The sequence below is a fragment of the Zeus faber genome, assembly GCF_960531495.2.
Source record: "Zeus faber genome assembly, chromosome: 15".
Lineage (NCBI taxonomy): Eukaryota > Metazoa > Chordata > Actinopteri > Zeiformes > Zeidae > Zeus > Zeus faber.
The window spans coordinates 10004369-10023926 of NC_137194.1; the positions used below are offsets into that span (position 1 = coordinate 10004369).

Consider the following 19558-nt stretch of genomic DNA (forward strand, 5'->3'; position numbering starts at 1 on the left):
ACCCGGACACCCAGTGGAGGATGTCAACTTGGCTGTAGCGATCCTTAACTCTTAAGGAACAAATGTAATGACTCTGTATTTCTAGCGAGAAACTTCTACTTTTTCCATTGACTTCCGTTCAGGAATTCCATTTCTGAAGCGTCACCTAGCGGCCTAGTGGTGATTCGCCGAACTGCAGTTTAAAGCACTTCCGCGTCGGCTTCAACACGCGGCGGTAATGGCAGCTGCTTGGTTATGAGGAGCCTTTTACTGGAAGTACCATACGTCAGTAGCCGATTAATACAGATGGTAGGGCAGCAACGAAGCATAGTTGCTGTAGTAGTTCCCGGTCACCCCGGGGCTTCTCTGGGGCTTTGCCCTGCGTCTTTAGTACCTGGAGGAACCATGGGGGAGGTGACGTTCAGGTAGCCCAGCTCAGAGGGTTGGGGCGGAGGGATGGAGAAGGACGCCTGGGAGACCTCCATCACGCGCTCCCCAGCCTTCATCCGGCAAATGGTGTCCAGGATTCCCAGTGCGTCACATGTGCTGGGCGTCAAACTGGTCACACACACACGGACACGGACACGCACGCACACACACACACACACACACACACACACACACACGCACATACACGGTAAGGACAAAATCTACACAACTACACATTTTCAGCATTCAAACTGCAAAAGCTATACGCCCCCACATTTGCTTTATATTTTCCCAGTACAGTTTAAAAACTTCGTTGTTGAGAAGCAGAAGTCAAAAAGCGAGGGTTATGTTTTGGTATTTTGGTTTCAGATGTGACTGAGAGACCAGCTGGAAGTGTCAGCTATGCCACAGAATGAGATTGCTAAATGAGGATTAACAGACATCATTGGAAAAATATATTTAACAATAACGTAAAACTTAAAAAAAAGATAAAAGAAAGATAAAGGAGGGGGAATAAGGAAAATCTGTGCGGGCCGACCAATTCACATTTTATTCATCGCAACATTGGAGAAAGATTCTCCTTGGAATATGTTAGGAGATGGAAACATTATTATGGAATCTAACGATTTGACAAAAATAAATGATGAAATAATTGGGGCTGATATTACATATGGGGGTGATGTCACCCAGGACAAAAAAAAATAAAAAATCAAAAAAAATTAAAATAATGATCCTACCTTAAAGAGGATGTATGGAGGGTGCAGTCACCAGTCAGACTCTCAGAGGGAAACATTTTCCGGACGTCGTGCTGGAAAAAAACAAATAAACCATTTTTTGACAACTTTTTAAACTTTCAAACTATACAGCCATTCTACCGCTCAGTTTTACTTTTCAAAATACGAATGGAAAAGAAAACAACAACAAAAAAAAAACAACAACAACCTTAAAGCTTGCTTTCCATCGAATCCGACAAACGACAAGAACAATGTGTCTGATCGAGGCTCCAGGATGCATTCAAATTTTTCAACTAATGCCACAAGTCTCGGCGACGACACGACGACCCGGAAGTAACGTCAATTTTTTTGTTGGAATTAGGCTCAAAACTAAGTAAATAAGTCACGTACCTACAATAATGACGTTATTAAGGTTAACTTTGGATATCACCATATGCACTATCAATAAATGTAGTTTTATATAAGTGAATTGTGCATGTTTTTTATTTTTTGTTTGCCCTTTGCAAACACTATAAAAAGGACGTTTTATAAATTCTTAATCATGGAAAATGGTAATCATGGAAAAAACAAGCTCCCACATTTTCCCCGACATCTTTTTTGACACGAAACCCAGACCCAGTTCATCCTACGGCCACTAGGGGGAGGGTCCGACTGCGGGATCTGGATACGCAACTTTAAACAAGTGACATCCCTGCGCATGAAGCCACTACCTCCAGGTTGTAGAAGGGCTGGCTGTGCCTCAGCGCTCGCTCCAGGGAGCCCACCTGGTTGGACAGCAGGAGGGTCCGGTCCTGCAGCTGCCTGTTCTCCACCTCCAACACCTTGACCCTGTCACACACGCATCACACATTAGCCACAACAGAAACCCGAGAGTGAGAAACACTCATTTCTCTATTCTGCTTTCATTTCACTGAACCGTGACTATAAATAACCACTTGAGATGACAAACAAATAATGTCCACGCTCCCAAGTCTAATTTTAACTGTAAAGGCTGCCGTCGGCTTGGATTTGAAGTACACGAAGAAGCAAAGAACATCGACGAGGCTGGCGCACAACAGTTTGGACGAGTAAAGGATCTACAACCTGGCTTGACATTGACGGACCTCATTTTACCTGTACTTGTTTTGATTTTGTGTAAAGCCGCATTAAAGCCTCTACAAGGTTTTGTTTTTTTTCCCCTACTAGAAGCTCTTAAAACTTTAGTGGAATGGCAGGGCCATCACCAACTACATTTAAAAACATGGGACTAAACCTCATAGGTTAGGGCAGGGGTGGCCAGCGGGCCTATTAGGGCCCTACAGTCAACATCACAAGATTTTCCACAAAAATTCAACATCAATTTTTTTTTTTTTTAAGTAGTTTGTTTAACGAAAATGTGACAATTTGCCAAAAAGTGATTAAAAAAAAAACCCCAACAAAAAAATTGTTTTCTTTAAAAGTTCATAGTAGTATATCATATATGTAATTATATAAAAAGCCACTAGCCACCCGCCCCTCAGTTAAGAGTTTAAAGAAAAGTGCTTAACACAGATGTGCTTAACAGATGTGGGATCATTATTCCAACAGATGAATACATGCACTGTCTCTGTACTCTTCGACCGCTTTCCCACAGATAACCCACTGCCTCACCCTTGAACCGTCACTTTCCTGCGGTGACCCACCGCGCCCGGGAAGCCGTGCGGTTTGGGGTTGCAGTACCTGTGCTGGACAGTAGAGGCCGTCCTCATGCCGGTGCTCCCCATTTCCTCCGCATCACTCATTTTCTTCAGAAGCTCCCTCTTCTCCACCAAGAGCTTCTCGTTTTCGTCCATCACCGTGCGAATCCACTCCTTCTCCTAGAAACCACAGAGGAAGAGGAGGAGGAGGGGGAGGGGGAGGGGGAGGGGGAGGAGACAGACAGAGCAGCAGAAGAATGAAGAGAATGTTCTCCTAAAGGTACATTTAACATAAGCCCCTTGGCGGGTATCATCATTAAGTTGCGTCACATGAAGAAAAAACTAAATTGGCGAGAAGTAAACTTTGAAGCCCGTATATGAAATGCGATTTAGAAGTGATCGTTTCAAAAACACAAACATTTCAGGCCAAAGTTGGGCACCAAAGTTGCACGAGGGTTCAAAACCCTGGACCCTGAGTAAAGAAATATCCGCTTCTAGAGGGGAAACATGAGCTTGGAGAGGAGGAATATCAGCTTCTTGAGGGGCGACATCGGCTTCTAGAGGGGGTATTATCAGGGTTTCAGGAGCAGGAATTGTCCACAGACCTTGTGAGAGAGGCTGGTGGCCAGCGCCAGGTCGTGCTCCAGCTTCTGGATGGTCCGGTCCCGCTGGGCGGTGGTCTTCAGGAAGACCTGCTTGGCTTGACGCAGCTTGGACTTGTGCTGGGACTGCTTGTCGTTGTATTTTCTGGACCGGGGCGAGACAATTTGAACGAGTGAGGCGGGGGAAGGGACACAGGAGCGCCCAACGGAAAGCTTCGAAGAGGCTCTTGAAAAGTGACTTCAAGAAGAAAAAATAAAAAAATTAAAAAATGCATTGACGGCGAGGCGTTGAGTGTCGGTTGTGCAAACAGAGCAAACCATTCACCAGGTCACAGCCCTGTTTGCTTCCTGTCTGACTTCTGTCTACTCTCTGTCTACTTCCTGTCTGCATCTGGTCCAAATATCCCCCCCCCCCCCGTTGGTTGCAAAACAGTTGATTTGCAGGGAGACAGAGAGCTAAACTTTCTTTCATTTCCTCATTTGGAGTGTGTGAAAACTGTGAGAAATGTACAGTAAATACTGTCACCCTGGCAAGCGTGTTTGGGGCAAAGCTTGCCGGCGACTTTCCAGTGAAGTTCTTGATCAAACGTTGAGAGACGATTGAGCCATGTTTACCGTCGAGTTCAAATGATATGGAGGAAATCTGCGCGTGTTTGGAATGACGTTTCTGATTGAAAGAGTTCTCACCAGGGAAGCATCTTTTTTGTGATGTGGATGTTAGTGTGACGAATTATACTTTAGGTTCAACCTGGGAAATGACCCAGCTGCACCGAGGGGGCGGCTGAAGGACATGTCGTGTGTGTGCGTGTGTGTGTGTGTGTGTGTGTGTCGTACCTGACGTGAGAGTCCATTTGGAGCAGCACCTGCTGCAGCTCTGTCTGCAGCCGGTCACACTCCTGCTGACTGGAGACCATCTCCTCCTGCAGCCGGAGACAGGCCTTCTGGTTCAACCGCTCCTGAGGATAACACCGATATCAGCTGCGGTTTTGGTTATCGTAATATTGGGATAGAGTCAAATGTTGTCTTTAAGGCTGCGTTAGAGCAAAGTAATGTCATTTTCTGAACTTCATAGACCGCTCTAGATGTTCTCATCAACGCCTCTACATACTTGGTCATGATATCCACATCGCTGAAGATTGTGCCTCACATATTTCTGATGTATAAATATCTTATGAAAGCCCTGATAGTCATTCCTGAGATGTCAAAATGAGGGTTTTCTCAAATATCTTTGATCAATTGATGGCGTTTCAAGAACCCTGTGATAGAAGTCAAAGTGGAGTGCAAGATGCTTACCCCTGACCAAAAAGTTTTATTTTAAATGGTCTGTTAAAGGACTTTAGTACAAATGTCACTCACTAATTACACACATGGGATTTCAGTAGAGATTTAATTTGAATCTTTCTTAATCTAAATAATGTTTTTCTTTTGTGTGATCAAGATAAACTCATAATTCTTCCAAGATGTATCAACTGGAGCTGGTAAATGTGTCGCCAGCAGGCAAGCTACGAATAAACTAAACCAAATTACGAATTTCACTCCTGGGGAGGAAATGAACATGATTCCAAGCCAAATTCAGACAAAAAAAATAATTTTTGGTACCCATATGTCAGTTCCTGGCGGGATTTTATGGCTGCAAACTCAAACAAACAATCTCAGAAAAAAACAAACAAAAAAACATTCTACCTAATATGTACTTGACATGTTAGGCTCCAGACGCTCAGCGCAGCAATTAAAAATATATATTTTTCAAGCAAGGGACCAAACATGTTTGAACTTTGGCCACTGAGGAACATTCGTGTGGGGCAATTAATGAGACGCCAAACGGTTCATTAATCGCCTTGTTTTTTCGCCGTCGCCAGGCGTTTTTTCATTAAGCACCATAAACCAGGTGGCATTGTATACGTCTGCTTATACGTCTCTGTCTGCGTATACGTCTCACTCCCGAAAAACTCCAATTCGGACAAATTGTACTACCCGGGGGTCTGTAGGGGACAGTACGCGTGCCTTTTTGGGAGGAAGAAGATATAGTGAAAATGTACCTAACAGACGCCTGGCAGCATTAACAAGTATAGCATTAATAAGACGTATACAACAGCACCCGTCGTCTGCCGCTTATTAAACAGCGCATTGCAACAATTTGCATCGTCCTGTAAGTGGCTTTTTAACAAAAACACGCCGGGTGACAGCGAAAAAACAAGGCGATTAATGGCCTTTCCATACTCACCAGGCCCTGCGCCCTCTTGAAGGGCCTCAATTTCCCACAAGGAGTCAGACAACAGAGTTAAAGTAAACTGTTTACTGTAAATTGGAGTTAGAGAAACCAGACGAGCTTAGGAGATGGGGTATGGCTTTGATTTTTAAGTGGTAGCGACAATGAGACAAGGGGGGGGGTTCCCTGGGCCCCTGCCAGAAAAGTTTTTATTGCTTTTTGTAGCATGAGGCCACCTTTAGTATGAAGGTTTTTAAAGATTGAAAGTCAAAGCCCCCAAAATTGCTTAGCGGAAAAAATAAGTCCACACCCAGTCTGATTGCTTTGGCTGGATCTCAGACTAATTGAATTGCTAAAACATAGCATTTTAATGAACAAATACCCCCCCCCCCCCAAAAAAAAATGTAGATGCTTGAGGAGGAGACACCAACGTGCAAATCCACCCGAGGCACATAAACAGGGCCAGAGAGTATTATCAGATATCAGGTTTCATCAGGCAGGTATCAGAGAGCTCACTGTAATACTTTTTAAGCTGCATTTTAATGAATTTAAAGACTGATTTCTGGACAAAGTAACGTAAGAAACACGCCACGTATTAGGTAAAGCTTTGGTTTTAGGGTTTTGTAAAATCAGAAAAATTGACTCAAGTGCTTCTGTTGATGCAGAACAACTTGATTCATCTTGACAAAAATTTATATACTGTGTACCTCGGAAATTTAAATGTAAGACTATTTAATGACTTTCAATATTTGTAAAAATGTTTTTAAGTATACCAACTTCAATTCAACACGTTTTAAGGACATACAGACGTAATATATTATATAAAATATATAAATTCTATGTGATAATTATGAAAACAGCTGAAAGTCATCAGGATCAAATCGTCTCTTGAAAAAGCACTCAGGTCATGCCCCCACCGCAGCCCCAGCTTCTCACCTCCTCCCTGGCCTTGCCGTGCTCCGCCTCCAGCACCGCCCGCCGGGCCTCCAGCTGCTGGAGGCGGTGGCTCTGCTCAGAGTTGCTCCGGCTCAGCGACGCTTCTTTCAGCCTGAGGGAGCGAACCTGCTGCTGCAGCTCCTCCTCCCGCTGCTCCAGGAGCTTCCTGGGAGCGGAGAGGAGGCCAAAGCGTCAGCCTCGACACCGCAACATTTACATATTTCCCTACTATTTTTCTAATTTAAATATGAATATTACTTAATATATATTTTAAAATATTAATATTTTAGGAGTAATTTCATCTCACTCCACCCACTGCTCAATTTAGAAGAATACCAATAAGTGGGCGAGAAGCAGGATTGGGGAGGGGGCGTCTCAATGCCAAAGAGTCGCAAAACGGGCATGGTTTCATAGTCCCCACTCAGTCAATGCACAGTTGGTAGAGAGTGGAATGCCTTTCTTTATTTTGTTTTCTCCATTTGCGACGCAGAGCGCCACTAAAAGTACTCCCTAACCCATGTACATCAGCATCCTCCCTGCACGCTTTGTACTGACCTCAACCAGTAGATGGCGCTGCTGAGCCATACTTATATAACATGTTCTAGGGCGCTAGTGGCGCAGGAGCTCTTTAAAATAGGTAAATAGCAGATTTCTCCTGCTATAAATGGCTTAAAGTAGGTCCTGCATCTACCCCAAACAGGGCCACTTTGACTTTGTTGGATCAGGGTAGATCTGGATAAAGGCACAAGGTTTTTAATTGTCAGAACAGCATGGAAGCAGATATTGCCGGCCACTACAATTTTATACATAGGGCCAGCCACAACCTTGTAAAAAGCAAAAGAAAATAGCAATAGAAATAGCAAAATAAAATTGAAAAATAAATAAATAAATAAATAAATAAATAAATAAATAGATAAATAAAAGTCATTAAAAACCAGTAAAAAACAGGAAGAATGCAAAGAATGAATGTTTACATTAATACTTGTTATAGGCGCACACAACAAATTAAAGTTCAGGCTAGTTGACTGTTTCCTCTGAACTTCCGCCCGGGCTCCACCACAGTAAAAACATCTACGCGTCTGTGCTAAAGAAACCAGGCTACTTTGATCTGAAGTCCGTCAGCTCCTGTCCACAGGATATTTCAAAGGGAAAGTGGAAATGTCTTGACTTTTTTTTGGCTCGATTTCCTAATATGGAAGTTTATATATGAACAAGAAAAACAGACCCATTACTTATTGGGAACTTGAGCACAAAATATAAAACCAAATTTATATATATACATGTATATATATATATATATATATATATATTAATTGAACTTGGAATTAAATATGAATTAAATGAATGATCATGGGATATATAGGAGAACTTAATATTTGAAAATTCAAAATACAGTGGCAGACATTTCCAATTGGAGGTGACATGGCAACGAGGCTCTGGGTTAGTGGTGTGTGTGTGTGTGTGTGTGTTGTGTGTGTGTGTGTGTGTGTGTGTGTGTGTGTGTGTGTGTGTGTGTGTGTGTGTGTGTGTGTGTGTGTGTGTGTGTGTGTGTGTGTGTGTGTGTGTGTGTGTGTGTGTGTGTGTGTGTGAGAGAGAGACCTGGTGAGGTGCTCCTCATGCTGCTGGGCTCTCAGGGCTGACAGGGTGTCAGACAGGTCCCTGCTGTCCCGCTCCAGGCGGAGGCTCTCGCCGGCCCGAGCCTCTTCCACCCGCAGCTGGTGCTGGAGGCTCTTCAGCTGCTGCTGCAGCTCCACCACCTGGAGGCCAGGGAGGAGATACAGCACGGCTCAGCAAGGCATCTCTGGCATTTTGTAAAGGTTGTTCGTGTAAACGACCACCGGTGGAACAAAGTCGGATATGAATTGAAACGTCAATATTTTCTAGCACATGTAACTTTACCCATCATGCATTGTATTCTTCTTCTTAAAAAGAGCTCGACACAACTTCATTCAATATGTATTTCTGATTCAAAGGATGTCATCAGATACACTCATTTACATATAGCCAATCACATCAAACACGGTGGAAGGAGTACTGGAAACATGTATTCGAGTAGAAATACCGTTACATTACTGGAATTCTGCTCGACTGCAAATACAATAAAACCACTCGTGTAAAAAACACTACTCAAGTAAATATGCAAATTATTCTCAAAAACTTCTCAGAGTACTAGATGGTTAATGAATCACCGAAAGAAGTCTTCAATCCAACATGCTGAGAAAAATTGAACTTCTTTCAACATATTTCTTGATAATAGATGGATCCATCAGCTACAGCAATTCATTTTCATAAATCAACAAACGTCTTCAAAAAGTATTTAATTTCCACATTTAAATACCTATTAAATCACACCTATTAAGTCATTCAAGTCATACACAGCACTGAGGAAAGACTTGGTCAAGTGTGTGGAGGGGTTCAGGGAGTACGGAAATGCTTTGACGTTGTCCTTCCTCTGCTCCGCCAGGATATTTAAAGGCTTTAGAGGCAAATAAAGAATGAGCGAAAATAATCTCAAGCTACTCCTACGCCCTGAGGTATTCACCACATCTGTTCTAAGCCCCAAAAATGTCTAATCCCTTTGGCTGCGCCTGAACCTGTTACTGCTGCGGCTACTGATCCAGATGTTTTACCCCAAACATTTCCATTTTAACTCGCTGCACCGATTCTGGAGGGGATGATGGAAGGCAAGAGATTATTTCGGCATCACTGGATTACAACGATGGAATTAGTCGGTGTCGGTAAGCAGAGCTTTGCGTGGCAGAGTTAATCAATGGCTGTGGAGGACAAGTTTTGCCATTTATAGCAAGCAAAAAAAAAAAAGGAAAACGACCTTCAGCTCAGTAGGTCTAAATTGTACTAATTATGTAGTTGGCATCTTTTGGCTAAACCTGTTTGTTTACAGAACGTTCAATTATTAATAATAGCAATAATAAATACATAATATACTTATATATATATATATATATATATATATCAAATAATGTAACTGCAGGCAGCAATGCACGGGGTCTAGGTTAGTTGTGTTAGTCACAAATTCCTTTTTTTGAGTTCCCGTGAACTGAGCATCACTCCCTTTCGAGCCAAATTACAATTTTCCAAGTTCCCATGGACGCAGCATCAATTCAAACAAATTTTCCGAGTTCCCATGGAACGCAGCATCAGTTCAAACTAATTTTCCGAGTTCCCATGGAACGCAGCGCCAGTTTCTGCTGTCCCTCGTTTCGACCATCTGCAGATCCTCCGCAAAGCAGCAAATAGACACCAATGGAGTCCAGACTGCAGTGCACCGCGCACCTCGCCCCATCCGAAAGCACCCCCAGAGCCACACCCGGCACATATGACAAATTGGATGATGTCACAGAGCGCCCCACTCCACCACCACAGCCCGCGCCACTCCGCCAACTCAGGCCCCTTCATTCGGCTACTTCCCGTACGTCAGCTCCGTGTCCATCAGGAAAACAGTTTTTTGGTTAATTTCTGCTGCAAATATAGATCGACGTGGACCAAACTCGGGACCACAAAATGTCTGGACTGCCTTGAATACACAACGCTTCGTTCTTGTCAGTAAGTGTGGCAGTTGCTGTGCGCCGGGCACTTTCAGCCGGCAAGATACCTGCAGGCTGGACTGCTAAATATAGGGGTGCGAATGACCCAGATCCCCAACCTGCACATATATAGCAAATTGGATGATGTCACAATGCGCGCTGGACCCCTAATAAACACGCTGCTGTCAGCGTTTACACATTTCACATCGTCTAGTAATCTAAAGGTTGCTGGTTCGATCCCAGGCTCCTCCTGCTAGCATGCTGTAGTGTCCTTGAGCAAGACACTTAACCCCTAATTGCTCCTGATGGCTGCGTCCGTCGGTGTTTGAATAATTGTAAGTCGCTTTGGATAAAAGCGTCTGCTAAATGTAATGTAAATTTCCCTACGCTCCTTTGCACCTTACTCATCTTATCTTTTATATACTACTCTATTTTGCATTTCATTGAAAATAGCTGCACTGTATATTCTTATTCTGTGTATCACTTGTTTTGCTGAGCTTTATATTACTCATTTTTATTTTGAACGCATACATTTGCGAAATTAGTGTAAATACTCTTCCTCTGTAGTTCATGCACCCCACTGAGCTGCTGCCAAGCCCAAATCTCCCCCACTAGGGATTACTAAAGTACTATCTTATGTTATCCCCTCTTTTTTATACACTTGATTGTGTCTTATTTAAATGTTAAAGTATTTAATTTACTGTTTATGTATTGAAATGCGTTTATGTTTATGGAACATGATGACTCTTAAGACACATTTTAGCACATCCTGGATCATTTTGTGCATTCGCTACAGTTGTAAACAGCCGCTTTGTACATTGCATTTAGCCGTCCCAAAAACACATTTATGCACAATCCCATTGAGGTAGAAATCAAGATCACGATTAATCGTGCCGTCCTAGCTCATTGTATAACAAATGTCACAAGAGGCTCAGTAGGCGTAAAAAAAACCCCACACAAACAAGTTTTGGAACGCAGCCTTTGCTTTAAAATCCACTTGTCCGCGCACGCACTGACCTTCTTGTCTGCGGCGATGAGATGCGCCCGCTCGGCCTGCAGCTCCTCCTGCAGGCTGGAGGTGGTGTTGCGGGTGGAGGTGTTGCGCGCCAGCTCCAGCTCCAGCTCCCTCAGCCGCTGCTGCAGACGCTCACACTCGGCAGAACGATTCTGGAGCGTCTGCTCGGCCTCCAGCAGCTTGGTCTGGGTCTGCTTCAGCTCCGCCCCCAGCTGGACAACACACACAACGCCATCGCACGCGCACGTCCGCACGCACGCACGCACGCACACACTTTAATATCACAACACACTAGGGATGTTAAGATGTGTCGACTAATTGACCAACTGTGGAAGGGTTCTGTCGACAGTAAAAAGTAAAATCTAAAATCTATATATATATATTTTTTATATTCTGTAAACATTACTGTTTATAGCCTATTCAAAATGTTCAAAATAGAATTAAAAAAACATACGGTACTGTTCTCCAAATGGGAGAGGGAGAAGAGTGTGCTAGTGCACATAGCGGTGTGGGAGAGGAAGCCGAGTGAGTGTGTGCACGCGGCGGTGCACGCCGCCGGAGTTTTGCTTTCTCAGAATTCCTTCTGAGAATTACAAGGCGGGGCCGATAATAAGAGATCCCACAAGAGATTTTTTTTGTGGCCACAATGTAAACAGCCTCCTGTCCTGTCCCTTAATGCATGCACATCGCACATATGAGTCACGCAGCGAAATGAGGTTTCATTTCAGATGGCGCTTTGTCATCATCTCGCTATGTCAGACTGCAATCACGTGTGGGTAGAAACCACGCAGTTCTCTATCGTTTTCATAGCTGAATATTTAATTCACTATAATATAATCCTACATTCCCAAATGCACACAAAATAAATGCATTAGCGATTCGGCAAAACGGCAGAGCGCAATCCGCAGCTCGGATCAGAGCGACCTTTTCTCCAAACAAAGTGTGCTTTGAATGTAGTTTTATTTTTTTTACTGCGTTTTTCAAATGACTGAAACAAAAAAGCCTCAAGATTTGGCATAGTACCAGCCAAAGATCCCCCCCCCCCCCAAGTCTGACAATTATTTAAAGTTTTATATTTATTTAAGACTGATGATTCATAAAACAGGCAAGTGTAGGGAAGTGTCGTGAATGCATAATAACTCTCCAATGGAGATCATTAGTGATTTGTGCTCAAGTGCAACAAGTTAAAAAAGAAGAAAACAAATAATTATTAGCTGTTCTAGGGGGGTTGTAAAGCTAATAAAAAGGTCCTTATCTAACAACATTTTTAATCTAGGACTAAACATTGATTTAACCTCTGATTTTCTCTTAAAATGTTTTACTATATATATATATATATATATATTTGTGTGTGTGTATCTATGTATGTATGTATGCATGCATATATATGTGTATGTATGTATATATATATATAAATATATATATATATTTTTTTTATTTGCATTATCTTGCCCCTTTTTATGCTTTTACCCATTTTAAATTCTGTGCAATTATCGTGCATTGAATTTTAAGACCTTTTAAGCCGCCGTTAATCCACTTGTCATTTGTTTTGCTTATTTTAATGTGAAGCACTTTGAGGTGTATTTTATGCATGAAAGGTGCTACATAATAAAAATGTATTATTATTATTAGTAGTAGTAGTAGTAGTAGTAGAGTATATATGATCAAATGCATTCTAACTCACAGAAAAATATGTATTTTGATGTCATCCAGAATACCTTGTTTTAGAACTATACGCATGTCTTTACAGATAACATCTGCTGATTCACATGCAGAGACCCTTCTCACTGACTTAACAGGCCACTAAGTGACGACACGTGACTTCTATGGAAGTTCCCAGCGCACTCTAAGAACCTTGAGTTTCTCCTGGTCCAGCAGGGTGTTGTGTCCCTTCAGGTTCAGGCTCTTCTCCCTCTCGTAGCGCAGTTCTTTCTCCGCCGAGGTGAAGAGGCTCTGGGCCCTCTGCAGGTCCTGCTTCAGCTGCTTGGCCTCCTCCGCCTTCTGGCCCAGAATGGAGTCCTGGGACTGGAGAACGACACGGGGGGTGAACTCTGAATGAATACCTCAAACTTACGGTCCAGAAGTTTGGCCTGATGGGCAGTGTGTTCAATTAATATTTCTGTTAAGGGATATTCCAGTTTTTCGGGGGAAATTTGCTATCTATTTGTCTATCTTATTTGTCTTTGGCGCTTAGAGGACGTTAGAGGACGCTGCAGGGCAGTCACAACCAGGATCTTCCCCGGTTCCCTTGGTCTCCTCCACGGATGATTTATCCGCTGGAGCAGTCGCGGGATGATACCCTACACATGGCCTGTGAGCGAGCAGTTAAGATCGAGGGCGTGTTGGCGCACCCAGACACTGCGCTCACTCACCCATATTTTTCAGTGATTAGGGACAGGTTATATTGAGTGAGCCGTGACACTCAGCCAGGGGAGGAAATCACCCGGCTGTTGGATCCGAAAAGCCGCCGGGAAATGCGCTTCCAGGCAGCTCACCCTAACTTGAGGTCACCTCAGACAGGAGAAAACACTTCAGCAGTTAATGGCCCGATTTTATTGGCCGGGCATTTGGGCAGATGTGCATAGGTGGTGCGCATGTCCCGAGTGCCAGTTAGCCATCCCTCTGGCGGTACCGAGCGCGCCGGTGAGACCTCCCCCGCTGGCCGAGGCCCCATTTGAAAGACTCGTCATGGACCTCATCGGGCCGTTAGGCCGCGGTGGTCGGGGGTATCGTTTTGTGCTAGTTTTAGTGGACTAAGCAACCAGGTACCCTGTAGCGGTGCCATTGCACAGTATTTCGGCCAAAAGTGTGGTGCAGGTTCTGTTTCAGGTTATCTCCCGAGTCAGGATTCTGAAGGAAATCCTGACCGACCAGGGCACTGGCTTTATGTCACATACACTTCGGACCGAGACAATAGATTATGATAGGGCTAGGGTTAGGTCTAGCACCCTAGGGGGTGCTAGACCTAATTAAAGAAAGCTGGGTGGAAGGTCCTGGCACCAGTGAGAACGAAGTTCAGTATGTTATGGACCTGCGAGTAAAGCTACACACGTTTGGGGCGCTTGTCACTGGGAAATTAGCTCCAGGCTCAGAAACGTCAGCACCGTTTATATGACAGAGGGACTCGGCTGAGGCAATTGCACGGGGAGACAAGGTGTTAGTGTTGCTCCCGACATCCAATTACTTGCAAAGTGGCAAGGGCCCTTCGTGGTCACACGGCGGGTTGAGGAAGTCGATTCCGGGGTTGAGCGGCCGGACAAAGGTGGAGCGACTAAGCTGTACCACATTAACCTCCTAAAGGAGTGGAGGCAGGAGGTGAACATGTCGCTGGCCACCGTGGTAATTGAGGGCGATATGTTGGGGCCACAGCTTCCAAAAGCCCTGTCGAATAACCGACCAGCCCGACCAGAGCGCAGATGTGGCCACGTTACAACGGCAGTTTTCTGATGTCTTCTCCCCCCTGCCAGGCCGCACGTCTCTCATTCACCACCATGTGAAGATGACACTGGGGGTGAAAGTACACTCCTAGCTACTGGCTGCCTGAACATAAACGCAAAGTTGTGCAGGCAGAATTGAAGGCCATGGGGGTGATAGAGGAGTCTACAAGCTTGTTTTATATGTACCGTATTTCCTCAAATATAAACCGGAACTCCGATAAAAAACGGTAAACAAGGCTGAATCTGAGTCAGTTGTTGTGTTTTTCTCTCTCCTCCAGACAGTGGTGCGCCCCCCGTGCCGGTTTTCCTGTGTTTTTATATCAGATCAATTTGTTTTCATTATTTTTGACATCTATGAAGCTAACAATTTAAACCCAACTAAGGGACATTCCGCCTTGAATCAAGAAAGTGGAGTGGTTAATTGAGAGAGAGCGACCTCTGGTCCACGGTGCGTCCCATGTCTCCATACAAAATAAGAATGCAAGTTTATTTTAGATTTATTTATTTTTGAGGACCACGGCACCCAGACAGAAGTTTGATTTAAAGTTCCAATGAATAGTTTTGGTTTGGTTTTAGATTTAAAAGACTGCCTCTAATAGAAGTCCGGTTCCAATAAAAGCCTGGTACCCTCCGCAGTTGGGGTAGAAAAAATACCCGGTCACTATATGAGGAAATACAGGTCCTGCCAATAAATTACATTGTGTGACACATTGTTTAAGTTTGATTTCACTTTTTTATTTTTATCATCTTTATGTAAAGCAAAGCCACTGCCACCTCCTCTTGCTGTCGAGCTCTTATTGAGTTCTAATTGAGTATTCTGTGGTGGTTCTGACGGTGTTCTGGAACATGTTATCTGGTGGTTCTTATGCCTTTTGTTGTCATGTCTTTTTGTGCCTGTGAAGTGAAAATAAAATTGTGTTCCAACGTTTGTCACACTACATAAAAATGCCTTATAAACCACCCAGCCAAATTTTAATTATTAAAAAAAATATATAAAATTAGGTTTCAAAATCGTGAAAAAAAAGGCAGTTCCCTCTGTTCTGAGATGCTGGGGGCTGTCCGCTGAAGACCCTGAAACCATGCGCAATCACATTAACCGTGTAATAATATATAAACTTTTACATTGAAGTAACTTCCATGTTTAAATGTTCCGCTGAACCCAGTCCGGTGTGTCAAGTTGCTCACTTCAAAGCGCAGCTGATTGGCAGCGGGACTCCCAGCTTTCAGGTGCCCCCTGCTCACTCCTCCACAGGCCAGGTCAGGGCTCCGCGGCCTGCTAGCATGCAGCTAATGCTATCATAAACAAATGCTAAGCGGCCAACGGGACACTTAGCTGAACTTAGCTTACTTCACCACTGAAGCCCTGGTCCGACCTGGTGTTTATATAGTGGGGAGGGATCATGCCAAGTATGATCGCTCTACGTCATTGAGTCATGATTTAGCCCCACCCAAAAAATCCGGACCACAAAAATGGTGAGAAAAAGCTCAACGGTCTAACTCCTCCAATTCAGTTCTACATCGTTCAGTCCTTTCACCGTGTGTGTTTAGAAACGAATAACTGAATTCACTTTAAGTGTACCTCCTGCTTAAGCACGATGGGTCGGTCTGCTGTTGTGTAGACTTTCGAAAGGTGAACGCGGCGTCGAAATCCCCTTTTTTCCGCCAATTTTTTTACGACACTGGATTTTTTTAAGGGTTCGCCGAGCCGAGGCAACTGTCGCCATCTCCGTTCTGGTAGATTCCCTTGCCGCCAGAGTCCAGAGAAAAATGGGCTTCCTCCACTTTGCAGGGGTTGTACCAATTTGTATCCCTTCTGTTTGGGTTGTTTGGGAACCCAGCCACCTTTAAGAGACTCAAGGACCAGGTCCTGCATCCCCACATGGTATACGCCGCCGCCTACTGAGATGACAATTATTCACAGTGACCCCTGGGAGATGCACATGCTGCATGTGGACGCAGTGCCTAGAGGTGGGCGGGGCTCACCGCCAACTCTAAGAAGTGTGTGGTTGGACGGAGGGAGGTACGGTATCTGGGGTACCACTTGAGCGGAGGTCCGACCCCAGATAGATAAAACCGCCGCAGACACGAACAGTCCGAGGCCCAAGATGATAAACAAGGTAAAGGTATTAGAGCTTGCAGGTAACTATAGGACGTGGGGGCTGTATAGACGAGGGGGCGTGGTTAAGCCGCGCTCTGCGGGGCCCAGCGCTGGCTCCGTCTCGTGGCGGCGCGCCTGTATCGAGTTGGGCTAATCGGACCCATGGGTACCGGTTGGTCCGACCTGGCAGGGGCGAGTTTTGTTATATGTTGTTTGTGTGTTTCACTGAGAAGGAAGCGTGTTGCCGGATATAGACCTGGTGGATCAGATTGCTGTTTACGGGCGCTGTTTCGTTCGTTCGTTCGTTCATTCATTCATTCATTCATTCACTCATTCTATGTTTGATGTTTGAGTTTCCGGCCAGTGAGCCTTTCTGTTTAGTCGCAAATAAAACTACGCCACCTGAGGCACCTCGCTGACAGTCCGACTCCGTTTCCCTCCTTGGACCCCCAGGGGAACGGTCACTGTCAATATCAATTTAATCCTTGTGTGTCTAGAACAGAGATTGCGACGGGCTGCATGCCAACTGTGTTCGCTCAACACAAGGGGATCAAAATCTAGGCAATACACCTTCCAGCAACTCAAAAGTTGAGTTATTTAGTTATTAGCCAAGTCGCTATCTCAGACAGATGACAGCCTGATTTTCTATTTGACTTTTTTCAAACCCGGGTACCAACCTTGGCCCGGGCTTGAACTTCGTTGACCTGGATGTGCAGCGCCAGTTTGTGCTGAGAGGCCAGCTGCCGCTCCTCCTCCATGGTGACCTGCAGCCGGCTCAGCTCCCGAGTCAGAGAGGAGAGCTGGGAACACACACGGACGCACAGGTCATAAGTTCACAATGTGCTACTGTTGTTAATATTCTGTAATGTAAATATTGTAAACACATTGTGGAACTGCAGGTATCAGGGCTGGGTTTAAAAAAATAAAGTCAAAAACTATGACTCGATTCTACTCAATTTCCAAATCAACTTGACCACCTTAGTCAGTAAACTGAAATTTGTCATTTTAAGCCCGAATTTGTTTTAAAATATTTTTGTAATGCACATCAGATGTCTCTCATTATGTATAAAAGGTCGATATATATCAATATAGAATGGTATCAGGGGCCATCTCATCAATATTAGATTGAATTGCTGTCGTCACGAACCATGACCCTTTACATCGCAACCAAATTGTGAGATCCTGCCCAGTACAAATGTAAAACGGTGTGAACCTGATCGGAGCTGTCGTCCGCGTTGCTGGGATCTGGACTGGCAGGGTGAGGCTCTGGTCTGGAGGAGAGCTGCTCCTGCTGACGCTGGATGTTCTCCCTGAGCTGCTGCACCTGCAGGCCCAGCCTCTCCCTCTCCCCCTCGGCCGCCAGCTTCTCCTGGACCGTGGAGCTCAGCGCCGCCTGAAGCTCGCTGCGCCGTCGCTGCTCGGCCGCCAGCTCATCCCTGAGAGCACGTGGGGGCCCGAGATCAATAAAGGTGAAGCACACAAGAGAAATGACGACATTGAATAAATGGGTCTTATTTCTATACATATTTAAAAAAAAAAAAGCAAAACGACAGTGGGTAAGTAATGCAATTGGTGTATGCTCGAACACCATGTAACACCGGTAACCGCAGCAACCCTAACATTTATTTAAATGTTTTAATATTATATATATATATATAGATATATATATATATAGATATATATATCTATATATATATAGATATATATATAGAGAGAGAGAGAGAGAGAGAGAGAGAGAGAGAGAGAGAGAGAGAGAGAGAGAGAGAGAGAGAGAGAGAGAGAGAGAGAGAGAGAGAGAGAGAGAGAGAGATATTATTTTATTTTCCAACTATTCTCTTATAATCAACAGTTTACAACACATTACACACTATGCATTTCTCCTACTAATAAGTAAGGTCCATCTAGCTAACACCAGATATAACAATAATCTTGAAAGTCCATTGGAAAGAACTCCATCGTCGTAATTTTTAACTAAGATGACTTTATGAATTGACATTGATCTTCCACGGCACAGTGAATGGAAGTTGGGTACCAACCTCAGCGAGCCGTACTCCGTCCTGACGCTGCTCAGTTCAGTGCTCAGCTTGTCGGCTTGCTCTTTGAGTTGCTCCACCTCCACCCTGGTCTCCTTCAGGTCCTCCTTGGCCCAGCCGCTCTCCTTGTGGATCTCCAGCACGCCGTGCAGGCGGCTCTGAGCGCGCTCCAACTGGGCCACCTGGGAAACCGCGTACGATTGTATTTTATAATATTTTACAGTTACTAGTATTTTACAATATTTTATATTGTACAAAAGGAGCCAAAAACATAGAACTAAAACTCACATTTCAAACTAAAGGTCGGTATCGAAATGCAATGCTTACGGTATTTCCATCAAATTCCATCAGTATTGAAACTCTGGTGGCGTTTAAACGCAGAATATGTCATTTCCGGCACTAGGGGTTTCTCAATCAAAACAACGACAAAAGAGAGAGTTCAATAATGTCGTGAAGTAGCGTGGGATCAAGGGAGTAGCACTTTATGAGCACGGCTTCGGCATCAGAAAGTGCAGCCAACAGTAATAAATAATTGTGCTCCATCAAACAATAGTTAGTAGAGTAATTGCAGAGCAATACAAACAACAGTACAATAGAGTGGCTAGCTAATGTTAGCTACGTCGTCGAGTCCCTTCCTCGCTCTCTGACGTATCATCCGGGTCTAGTCATTTTTGGACATTTTAATGCGTAACAGTTACATATTCTACCTTTCATGAAAACCTCAATACCTAAGTGTCCTATCTGTCCAGCGTCAGTGAGGGTAAACCTAAAGGATTGTGTTGAAATGATGGTGAGAAATGTGAAATATTTGTTGGGAGGGATATTTTTTCTTTTTAAGCGAGGCAGATACACTTTTATTTCAAGGCACATAAGCTTTAACTTTTAA

At 44.2% G+C, this 19558-nt stretch overlaps 1 protein-coding gene across 1 annotated transcript in view; it reads right to left on the reverse strand.

The window, feature by feature from the left end:
• Positions 1–329: 329 nt before the first annotated feature.
• The window catches only part of ccdc30 (coiled-coil domain containing 30), a gene marked incomplete at its 3' end in the record, with an annotated part of 34992 nt that continues 15763 nt past the window's right edge, over positions 330–19558 (reverse strand). The window contains exons 16-28 of the mRNA XM_080014583.1: positions 18676–18854; positions 17853–18075; positions 17317–17439; positions 12959–13129; positions 11107–11316; positions 8144–8301; positions 6545–6710; positions 4234–4355; positions 3403–3544; positions 2841–2977; positions 1853–1970; positions 1146–1216; positions 330–537 (exon numbers count right to left, since the gene is read on the reverse strand). Of these exons, the coding sequence (XP_079870709.1) occupies positions 330–537; positions 1146–1216; positions 1853–1970; positions 2841–2977; positions 3403–3544; positions 4234–4355; positions 6545–6710; positions 8144–8301; positions 11107–11316; positions 12959–13129; positions 17317–17439; positions 17853–18075; positions 18676–18854 (2028 nt within the window). The remainder of the gene's footprint in view (positions 538–1145; positions 1217–1852; positions 1971–2840; positions 2978–3402; positions 3545–4233; positions 4356–6544; positions 6711–8143; positions 8302–11106; positions 11317–12958; positions 13130–17316; positions 17440–17852; positions 18076–18675; positions 18855–19558) is intronic.